Here is a 12,474-nt window from a genome sequence, read left to right as displayed (position 1 = left end):
ACTGTCCATCTCACAACATTATCAAGGTCATTCTGCAGTTGCTCACAATCTTGTCAGTGTTCTCCCTAGAACACTTAATGCACACACCGCCCAGCCATTTTAACAGACCACCCAACTAACATAACATAGATGTGTGGAGTTACATAGTATTAATACATATTTGAGTTGTCGGGTGTTTCAAATTAAAATGTAGGCCTAAATACTGTAAAACTGATAAATAATAATAGTGTCAGCAAAACTGCATCAATTACATTGGAGTTTAAATATTTAGCTTGACTATCATGTAGTGCTGTGCGCGAGCGAGTCTGGATTGGCGTGGAATCACAAGCATGCAATATATTGCATGACGTCACAAACCCGTACGGCATTCCTTAGCAACACAGTGGTGAGCCCCAGTTCTATGTGATTAACAAGCCGCAGAACACTTCGAAGCTCGAAATACTCTTATGTATTGTTTGGGATAATAACACTAAAATATTTCACTTTTGCTGTTAATGTTTAGTTGTCTGACATAGTTAATGCCCTGAGAGGTACACATTTAAATTTTATCATATTCATTCTTTACGTAGTATTCCCCGCCCAGCTACTCATCCCTGCCACCCAGCTGATGAAAATTTCTAGGGAGAGCACTGCTTGTAACTTATTTATTACTTTATACAGAATAACATCTGCAAGAAGCCTTATCTCTGATTCCACTTCTTTACCCATATCATTTGTATACATACATACATAATCATTATAGACTTATGCCTTTCAGCATTCAGTCTGCAAGCCTCTGTGAATTTACTAAACGTCGCCACAATCCTCGATTTTCAACTAGTGTTTCAGCCTCATTTAGTTCTATACCTCTTATCTTTAAATCGTTAGAAACTGAGTCTAACCATCGTCGTCTTGGTCTACCTCTACTTCTCTTACCCTCCATAGCAGACTCATTTCTCCTAGGTAACCTGTCCTCCTCCATTCGCCTCACATGACCCCACCACCGAAGCCGGTTTATGTGTACAGCTTCATCCATCAAGTTCATTCCTAAATTAGCCTTTATCTCCTCATTCCGAGTACCCTCCTGCCATTGTTCCCACCTGTTTGTACCAGCAATCATTCTTGCTACTTTCATGTCTGTTACTTCTAACTTATGAATAAGATATCCTGAGTCCACCCAGCTTTCGCTCCCGTAAAGCAAAATTGGTCTGAAAACAGACCGATGTAACGATAGTTTCGTCTGGGAGCTCACTTCCTTCTTACAGAATACTGTTGATAGCAACTGCGAGCTCACTGCATTAGCTTTACTGCACCTTGATTCAATCGCACTTACTATATTACCATCCTGGGAGAATACACAACCTAAATACTTGAAATTATCGACCTGTTCTAGCTTTGTATCACCAATATGACATTCAATTCTGTTGAATTTCTTACCTACTGACATCAATTTAGTCTTCGAGAGGCTAATTTTCATACCATACTCATTGCACCTATTTTCAAGTTCCAAGATATTACACTGCAGGCTTTCGGCACAATCTGCCATTAAGACCAAGTCGTCAGCATAGGCCAGACTGCTTATTACATTTCCACCAAACTGAATCCCTCCCTGCCATTTTATACCTTTCAGCAGATGATCCATGTAAACTACGAACAGCAAAGGTGAAAGATTACAGCCTTGTCTAACCCCTGTAAGTACCCTGAACCAAGAACTCATTCTACCATCAATTCTCACTGAAGCCCAATTGTCAACATAAATACCTTTGATTGATTTTAATAATCTACCTTTAATTCCAAAGTCCCCCACTATAGCGAACATCTCCCTCGGTACAGTGTCGTATGCTTTCTCTAGATCTACGAAACACACACAACTGCCTATTCCTCTCGTAGCATTTTTCAATTACCTGGCGCATACTGAAAATCTGATCCTGACAGCCTCTCTGTGGTCTGAAACCACACTGGGTTTCATCCAACTTCCTCTCAACGACTGATCGCACCCTCCCTTCCAGGATGCCAGTGAATACTTTGCCTGGTATACTAATCAATGAGATACCTCGATAGTTGTTGCAATCCTTACTGTTCCCTTGCTTATAGATGGGTGCAATTACTGCTTTTGTCCAGTCTGAAGGTACCTTACCAACACTCCATGCTAATTTTACTACCCTATGAAGCCATTTCATCCCTGCCTTCCCACTATACTTCATCATTTCAGGTCTAATTTCATCTATTCCTGCTGCTTTATGACAATGGAGTTTATTGACCATCCTTTCCACTTCCTCTAGCATAATTTCACCAACATCATTTTCCTCCTCCTCATGAGCTTGGCTGTTCGCAACACCACAAGGTTGATTTCCTTTTACATTGAGAAGATGTTCAAAATATTCCCTCCACCTCTCCAGTGATTCTCTGGGATCTATTATGAGTTCACCTGAATTACTCAAAACACTGTTCATTTCCTTTTTCTCTCCCTTCCCAAGATTCTTTATTACTGTCCAGAAAGGTTTCTCTGCTGATTGACCTAGCCTTTCCAGGTTGTTACCAAAATCTTCCCTCGACTTCTTTTTGGATTCAACAACTATTTGTTTCGCTCTGTTTCTTTCATCTACATACAAATCCCTGTCTGCCTCAGCCCTTGTTTGGAGCCATTTCTGATAAGCCTTCTTTTTACGTTTACAAGCTGCTCTCACTTCATTCCACCAAGATGTTCGCCTTTTCCCATCTTTACACACAGTTGTTCCTAGGCATTCCCTTGCTCTTTCTACTACAGCATCCCTGTATGCCACCCATTCACTTTCTATATCCTGAACCTCCTTACTGTCTACTGTTTGAAACTTCTCACTAATCATATCCATGTACTTCTGTCTAATTTCCTCGTCCTGGAGATTTTCTACCCTTATTCGTTTGCAGACAGATTTCACTTTCTCTACCCTAGGCCTAGAGATACTTAGTTCACTACAGATCAGATAGTGGTCTGTATCATCGAAAAATCCACAGAAAACTCGTACATTCCTAACAGATTTCCTGAATTCGAAGTCTGTTAAGATATAGTCTATTATGGATCTGGTACCCCTAGCCTCCTATGTGTAGCGGTGAATAGCCTTATGCTTGAAGAATGTATTCGTAACAGCTAAACCCATACTAGCACAGAAGTCCAGCAAACGCTTCCCATTCCCATTAGCTTCCATATCTTCCCCACATTTACCAATCACCCTTTCGTATCCTTCAGATCTATTCCCAACTCTCACATTGAAATCGCCCATTAGCACTATTCTATCCTTGCTGTTGACCCTGACCACAATGTCACTCAATGCTTCATAAAACTTGTCCACTTCATCCGCGTCCGCACCCTCACATGGTGAATACACGGACACAATTCTAGTCCTAATTCCTGCAACTGACAAATCTACCCACATCATTCGCTCATTTACGTGCCTAACAGGAACTATGTTGCGTGCAATGGTATTCCCGATAAAGAGCCCTACCCCAGACTCTGCCCTTCCCTTTCTAACACCCGTCAAGTACACTTTATAATCTATCTCTTCCTCGTTATCTCCCCTTACCCGAATATCACTTACTCCTAGCACATCCAAATGCATCCTCTTTGCTGACTCAGCCAGTTCTACTTTCTTTCTTCCATAAGCCCCATTAATATTGATAGCTCCCCATCGAATTCCATTTCGTTCGCCAAGTTGTTTCCAAGGAGTCCCTCGCCTGTCAAATGGGAGTGGGACTCCGATACTCCCATAGGTCCAAGGCTTGCTTAAAGTGTTCTGAGCTCGGTAAACTCATGAAGCAGGATGCTACCCTACTTGCACATAGTCCAAGTGAGGATCTCTCCTCTAACGGGTTATGGACCACCGGTGAATTGTATAGTCCTAGCCGCCTGAGCACAAGGAGGGCCAAGACTCGGAATATGTCCGAGATGCCCACTCCCATTCCATAGCAACTGGTATCCCGACTCTTAGGACCACTTACTAGGCCACTCAGCCGTTGCCCATGGTTCACGAACTAGGACGTGACTACAGTAATCCACAAACATGAACCATTTTGTATATATTTAACAAAACAAAGGTCTTATAATACTGCCTTGAGGAATTCCCCTCTTAGTTATTACAGGGTCAGATAAAGCTTTGCATACTCTATCTATTTAATAGAAATATAGCAACCCATTCAGTCACTTGTCTAGTCCAATTGCACCAACTTTTGCCAGTAGTCTCCCACCATCTACCCTATCAAATGCCTTAGATAGGTCAATCGCAATACCTACTATCCGCACACTTTATCTTGGTGCATTTACATCCTAGTGCTGAATCAGTCGACCTCGGCGATCTTCGAGATTCATACTGGCAACCTTTGAAACACAAACTATGAATCGCTTAAGCATCGTTGTGCGACATCTGGCGTAAACTTTACGTACTGGTACTGTTGTTGTTTACACATCAAAGTCAAAGTATAGAATTCATGCTAGGAACAAGATTCGCATCGAGAGATATGTTTTATAATGTTATATAATGTGTATGTGACATAGTTGTTGGCTTAAGATGATAACGGTTTAGAAATTTCATATCGATCGATCATATTCTCGATTCAATTCAGATTTCATTTTCATTCAGTTGGCAGCACCAGGCAGCACTATCGATACCGGGACAGCTCCCTCCTTACTCCGAAACCCGTACACAAATGCATCAAGATAAAGTGTGCGGACAGTACATACCCTTCCATTTTTCATTAAAATTTGTATGACTCAACTATGCTGCTTTCATGTTATCCTTAACAGACTACTTTGCTAGATTCAATTTCCTAATTTCCTTCAGTTTCTCCTTACTTCCACAGCCATTTCTAAATATTTCTTTCCAACCTGCACCTCCTTCTTAGTCTCTTTACTTCTCTGTTATGCTGTAATATAGTGGGTCTTTACCACTTTAAAGGTACAAACCTGTTTTCACATTCCTCAACAATTTCTTTAAACTCTTTGCAGAGTATGTTTACATTTTATTTACCGTTTTCCACCAGCTGTAGTTACTTTTCTTAAACTCCCTCATGCCTGTTTTACCAGCCATATGGTACCACCTAAGAGTACTACTTTCAAGACCCTCCATTCTAACATTTATTTTTAACTACGACAAAAACAGCTTCATAATCACTAAAATCATCCATTACTTCGATTCCTCTACGGAGCTCATCTTCCCTCTAGATGGTTCCATCACTTTCTGAATCAGCTGTCCTTCCCATATTAACTGATTTGCCATTTGTTGGCCATGTTTCCTGTCGTTCGCATTAACTTCAACTGACATTTGGCAAATTGTTATAACCCGCTTCAATCACGTTCCTTTCCATATAGTTTCACACACACCTGATTATCTTATAATTTCAAATCAGCGTCAGCGCTACCCTTTCCCGGTCTGTACACTCCAAAGACATCAAGTTGAATAATAGGGGCCAATGACAGATGCTAGGCCCCTTTAAACAACCAGCATCATCATAATCAGTTGCCTATTACCGTTACAGATGAGCCTTACACCTAGAATTTCACGTTTGTCATCTTTAACTTTTTCGTAGCTAACAAATTCTGGAATACTCGCCCTCCTACCTAACCTATTCTATGTTACACACTCCAATTCTGTGAGAAAATTTCTGCACCATTGTCATTTCTCAGCTATGATTAAACTCATATTACAATATCTAGTAAGTATGTATCTATTAAATTAATTCTATTCCTTTCTTTACAATACTTCTACAGTTCAACGTTAACATTTTTATGTCATCCCTATTTGACAGCAGTCAAGTTTTCCTGCTCTGTAGTGCCAATTCGAAATTCCCTCCTACACTGACAGAAGCTTTTAAACGCACAAAGGAGGAAAACAATTAGAGGATCCAAGTGGTTAACCAAAGGTTCCAAAATCTAATATTGGACACTGTGGTATTGTAAAGTGACATTCACAGCACTCACCAAAAAATCTATCAGCTCCATCATTTTCGTCAAGATTTGAATTTTTGAAGTCAACGTAACGGGGTGCGTCAAATTCGTAGTTTGAAGAGTCACTACTCATCGTTCAAAATAATCATAAATTACAGAAAAGAAACAAAACTGAAGTAAGCCTGGTACGAAGTTAGGAGAAACACGTCTCATTCAATTGAGGTACACTGACCGATAAAAGTAGCACCGAATAAACCAAACGGTCGCGCTCATGTCAGACTTGGCTGTGGCCGCTACACGCATGCGTGATTCTGTTCTGTTCTGTTCGTGACGTTGATTTGGGCTCCTTATTTCACCCAGACACAATACTGTAGGGATGGGCCACTCGATCGCCTGCTCGAGCAGGCTCGAGTGCTGACATCACGAACTGGTGTGTCGAGCGTGGTCGAGCCAGATCGAGCAACACGGAATCCCCTCATGACGTAGGCTTGCATGTGCGCTAAGCAGGAGTGTGTGTTAGGGCTCGAGCCAAAATTCCGTCTGCACTCATTCTCGTTGATATTCACCTTCCGGCACTACGCGTAGAGTAGAAGTAGAGTCATTAGCGATAGCGTCCATTCTACAGAAATACATACGTACCGTAAGTCATAGTGGACGCATCAGTTTATTAAATCAATATGTGCCCAGAATTACTTTTTTTTTTTTTTTTTAGCAAATGGAAGTGACTGCTCGACATGGCGATGAGCTCTGCATAGTGATAGTATTTCTGTGGTTTTCCTTTCGTTACTTGGTCGCTACTTCCATTTTTGGTTCTTCTGAACATTGTATGTATCATTTTAATAATATATTCTGTTCAGTTTTATTATAATGCTATATTTACTATTTCTCCTACATAATGAAAAAATGTGAACAGACCTGAAGTCCTGCGTCCGATATAATATAACTGGGTTTTTGCTATTGGTTTTACGTCGCACCGACACAGATAGGTGTTATGGCGACGATGGGATAGGAAAGGTGTTAGGAGTGGGAAGGAAGCGGCCGTAGCCTTAATTAAGCTACAGCCCCAGCATTTGCCTGGTGTGAAAATGGGAAACCACGAAAAACCACTTCTAAGATGGCTGAGGTGGGAATCGAACCCACCTCTACTCAGTTGACCTCCAGAGGCTGAGTGGACCCCGTTCCAGCCCTCGTACCACTTTTCAAATTGCGTGGCAGAGCCGGGAATCGAACCCGGACCTCCGGGGGTGGCGGCTAATCACGCTAACCACTACACCACAGAGGCGGACTTACTTACATATTACGCCGTATCATTTCTCAGGCGATAATATTACTCTAGGATAACAACCATATAATCCATATACTCCTATGTTGTGTAAGGGATTCAATGTATTCCGTTAATAATGTTAAGGCGTTATCATTATAAATATTATTTTCATGGTACGAAATGTAATAAGCGATTTCTGAAATTGCCGGGTGAGGATATTTGTTCAGTTGTGTTCCTGTACACACACTGGTTTCATTTCATTAGCATTAAAAGAGCAAAGAAGATTGCCACTCATCTGATTTAGTACAAGGTAATCACTCATAGATGGCAGGCCATACTCCTGCTCGAGTACTGCTCGACCTAGATCGAGCAGTGACGTCATCAGCTCGAGCCGCTCGAGCTGCGCTCATGCCCATCCCTACAATACTGTATTATATATTAGTACTAGTTCTACACACGCACACAATTTCAATAAAGTAGTACACCAATGCAGTGGACAATGTTCTTCTTCTTTTTTGTTTGTTCTTGGACTCTGCGCAGCGCACTACGTCCAGTCACTGGGTTGTTTTAAACTTCACCAATCAAAGTTTCTGTTACAAAAAGGGATAGATTTGAGGGTAGTGGGAAACGGAAGTACACACTAGTGTATTGGGAGAGGTTGTGTAGGAAAGAGACATGAGGAATATTCGAGGCGTCTAATACTACAGATATGTACAACAGGACAAGTTGACATGTGTTAGGTTGCAGGGATTTAGCACGGGGACACAGGGTTCTACATCTTCACGCCAGTGTGATCTATCACGGCGATTTACTACTATAGACAAACAAGACCAGATCACAAATAAAGGAGGCAGGATCGTCTAGATTAAATCAGGATATTACATTCGTGAAAAAAGTTAGTCAGTAACTCAGCTAAGCGAACTGTCGGATGGTATACTAAACAAGAAATAGTGAGAGGAAATTGAAATCCGAGTGATAGTAAAGTGGAAATGAGATGTTGTTGCTGTCGGGGATATTTCTCACATTGAAACAAAATATGATTTATAGTGCCGACATAGTGACCACAATTACACAAGTTGTTTTCCTTAATCTTTAAACGATACAGATGTTCCGGTGTACAGGCATGATTCAAGCGAAGTCTGACTAGAGTAGTGATATGACGTCGAGTGTACTTTCCTTTTGCGAACCATGATTTAATAGCAATGTTATTTTGAATATTGTAGAAATGTTTACCTTTAAATTGTGCAGATTGACGCCAATGTTCGTTCCACTTTTCTCGGAGAAATTTCTGACAAATTGTCCATACATCATTGTGTGGGAGTGCAATATGGTAGCGTAGGCCTTGTCCATCAGCTGCCTCATTGGCCAGTTTATCGGCCATGACATGGCCTGTTATGCCAGAATGTCCTGGCACCCATGTAAATATTACGGAACGATTTAGTATAGTTAGATAATACAATAGTTATCTTAGATTTTCTATATACCAATTGTCCGCCTTTGTAGGATTTTCTAATGCTTGAAGAACACTGAGAGAATCTGTACAGATGAGGGCCTTTTGGATCGTAGAATGTTTAATATATATTAACACTTGACGAACTGCAAATATTTCAGCTGTGTAGATGGATGCGTATTGGGGTAAGATGAATTGTTTGGATAATTGCAGCAGAGGGGAATAAAAAGCAGCTCCTACGTCGGATGTGTCTTGATGTTTTGATCCATCAGTATAAAATGGAATGTATTGATTATATTGATCTATAATAATTTTGAATGACTTAGTTGCTATCAGTCTGTTTAAATTCTCGGAGATACTGGAATCGTCGAATTTTGTACGTATGATATTAGGTAACTGTATAGTCGCAGGAAACATGATAGAGTACTTAGGGTGAGTTCTTGTTTGAACAACGTGAGGTCGTAAATATATAAACTGAACATAAGCCCACAGGAGTGCCGGATATTTGTGTTGTACTACAGGTCCATTTCCAAAATATTCAGATAATAACTGCAGCTTGGGAAGAATCGGATGATGATATCGGGCCATTTTCTTGAGAAGATATTTAGTAGCTACATGTTTGCGTCGTAAATGTAACGGTGGTTCGGAAATTTCAGCTAGTAAAGCATTTGTAGGAGTCGAATTCATTGAACCTGTAATCAGTCGAGCAGCTTTGTACTGTACTTTGTCTAATCGCTGCTTTTGATCCAACGAAGCCATATCTATAAACTGACTACCATAGTCAAAAACAGACCTTATAATGTTTTTATAGACAGTTAAAAGGGTAGCTGGGTCAGCTCCCCAGGTTCTGTTCGTTAAGGATCTTAATACATGTAGCTTTTGTTCCGTTTTGCGACAGATCTCTGCAATATGATTTTTCCACGATAGTTTATTATCAATCGTTACCCCTAGATACTTAACGGTTTCTTTGACGGAGATTTCCTGTTCACCGCATCTAATGGGAGACTTATCATATATACGTTTGTGGGTAAATATGAGAATTGAACTTTTTGCCGGTGCTATCTCTAAACCATTTTGTATCATCCACGTCTGCAGGACTTGTAAAGTCTTCTCTAGAGTAAGACGACATTCTTCTATGGTATTTTGAGTGCAGTAGATTTTATATCATCGGCATATTGCAGTATCCGAGCCGTTTTTACAATTTCCTTTTCAAGAGCCGCAGTATACAACATATACATAATCGGACTTAAAATGCCCCCTTGTGGAAGCCCAACGGATACAGAGCGGCAATTGCTTTGATGAGCGATTTGAGGGAGACTTACGCGTCGATACGTATATAATTGTCCTAAGATATTAAGCAACGTGGAAGGAAAATCCATATTACTTAGTTTCTGGAGTAGGATGGGAATATGAACATTGTCATAAGCACCTTTAATATCTAAAAAGGCAGCCATAAGGTGTTGTTTTCTGGATTTTGCTAACAATATATCGACTAATAAGATATTCAAAGCATCTGTCGTGCTGCGGTCTTTGAGGAATGCAAACTGGTACTTCGGTAGTAAGTCATAATATTCTAGAGCCCACATTATTCTGTTGAGTAAGATCTTTTGAAACAGTTTCCGAATACAAGAACTTAGACAAATTCCTCTGTAACTAGTTGGATCATATTTCGGTTTACCAGGTTTCTTGATAGGTACTAATACGAAATAGTTCCACTCCATAGGTGTACTACCAAATTCCAAGATATAGTCAAATTTGTGAAGGAGGATATTCTTAGCTTGTGGGGGTAAACTTTTAAGCATATGATAGGATATATAATCCATTCCTGGGGAAGTGGTTTTCGTATGATATAAAGCAACATCGAATTCCGATGGGATTATTGGTCGCAGCAAGGTTTGAAATTTATGCGTAATACCAGTTATCGGATATTGGAGCTGAGGTACGACATAATCAGGTGTTAGAGTTTGATAAAATTGAAGGAGAGTCGTACTATCCCAGTCGTTATGGGGTGGATTATTGCGGTTGGAGTTGCATAAATTTCGAATTGCAGACCAGACGTCTTGAAGAGGAGTTTGCCTATTTAATGAAGTTGTGAAAATTTTCCAAGCCAATCGTCGTTTCTCATTAAATGATTTTTGGATCTGGGCGGCTATTTTCTTGTATTGAAGATAAGACGCCATTGTCCCGTCATGCCGGAATTTCCTTAAAGCATTTTTTCGACGCTGTACACATGCCGAACATTCTTCATCCCACCAACGAACGTGTGGGGAATATTGAGACGGGTATTTAATTTCAGGTGGATGGTACGTGTCTAAATACAGCGTTATAATATTTAGTAATGTCTGGTATTGATCATTATTCCCGTCGTTATCGACAATGGACAAGTTAGCCTGAATATACCTTTGAAATAAGGAAGTATCCATATGTTTCATTTGTCGTACACTCTTCGGAAATTTTTTTGGCTTTCGGAGCTCGGTTGATGTGATAGTAATAAAAATAGGAAAATGATCACTTTAGTGGGTATCATTCCCTGTTTGCCACAAAAGCTTATGAGCCAAGTCAGTAGTTGCAATAGTCAGATCGACAGCACTGGGATTAGTATTGGGCGCAGTGATCCGTGTTGGTGATCCATCATTCAAAATTGTAAGAGGGGATTTATTTATGTTCTCGATATCCCGGCCTTTTTTGCAGCAAGAAACACTTCCCCAAATTGGATTATGGGCATTGTAATCGCCCCCAATAATAGTGGACGTGTGGAATTGTGCGAAGAAATTCTTCCATTGGTCATATGTCGGTCTAATTTTAGGAGGACAATATAAGGAAACGACGGTTAAATTATTGATAGTAATTGCGATTGTTTGAACATTGGGAATTTCATATTTGATCTCTCTGACTTGGAAATCGATACTATTTTTAATAAGGATACACACACCATTCGCAACATAACCATCTAAACGTATGACATTGAAACCAGTGACTCGGAAGTGATAGTTTCGTTTGAGCCATGTTTCACTAAGGATAACGATTTGTGGATCAAAAACTTGTATAATCTGAATTAACTCGTGTTTCTTGTTTAAAATACTCCGACAGTTCCACTGCAAAATTCTCATTTTTAGTGATGTTTTAATAGAGTAATAACTTCATCGTGTAAAAATTTAAGTAAATGACGCCACTGAACATCTTGTCCCATTTGATTCATTATGAAGTCAATTTTTTTCGATAATTCTTGAAATTTCCCCTCAGACTGAATGCGTACATTAGAAGATTCACCCTTCTTAGAGACAGAAGCCTCAGGAACACAGTTCCCAGAACGGACTTGGTCTGTACTAGTAGAACTATGAATTTGGGGTACATTCCCAGAGTTAGAAAGTAACTGAGATCTGATTGCCGGAATAGATTGTTGGTCTCGTGGAGGGTCCCTTATCAAATTCATGTAGTTACTTCTATCGAAACCTGGTCTACATGGTTTTCGGGGTGGGCTAGTTACAATAGCAGAAAACTTCCTTTTACGAGGGGTTAATGGTTCAGACGTACTAGAAGAAGGTACCAACGGGGGGAAATGTTGCGGTAATGTTAAAGGATTAAAATCCTGTTCCAAAGGAGCAAAATAATTTTTTACCTCCAAGAAGGACTTATTCTCAACACTCATGATCCGTTTAATTTCCTTCTGTCTCTGATGTTCGGTACACCTTTCATCCCCTGCCGGATGATTTCCGTCACAATGGATGCATTTCACCAATGTCTGTGTACACTCCTGGGTGTTATGAGTTAATGCACATTTCCCGCAGCGAGGTTCCCTAGCTCTGCAATTTGTCGATGGATGGCCATATCTTTGGCATTTACGACAAATGAGAGGTGCAAAAA

The 12,474-nt window shown here is 40.3% G+C and overlaps 1 protein-coding gene across 1 annotated transcript in view; it reads right to left on the bottom strand.

Moving 5' to 3' along the window:
• Nucleotides 1-6,182, bottom strand: part of LOC136877557 (targeting protein for Xklp2) — a 238,789-nt gene extending 232,607 nt beyond the window's left edge. The window contains exon 1 of the mRNA XM_067151698.2: nucleotides 5,930-6,182. Within this exon, the coding sequence (XP_067007799.2) occupies nucleotides 5,930-6,029 (100 nt within the window). The 5' untranslated portion in view covers nucleotides 6,030-6,182. The remainder of the gene's footprint in view (nucleotides 1-5,929) is intronic.
• Nucleotides 6,183-12,474: the final 6,292 nt, after the last annotated feature.

This window comes from Anabrus simplex, chromosome 7 (genome assembly GCF_040414725.1).
Source record: "Anabrus simplex isolate iqAnaSimp1 chromosome 7, ASM4041472v1, whole genome shotgun sequence".
Taxonomy (NCBI): Eukaryota; Metazoa; Arthropoda; class Insecta; order Orthoptera; family Tettigoniidae; genus Anabrus; species Anabrus simplex.
Note: the sequence above shows the minus strand (reverse complement) of the source record. Positions and strands in the feature narration are given on the sequence as shown.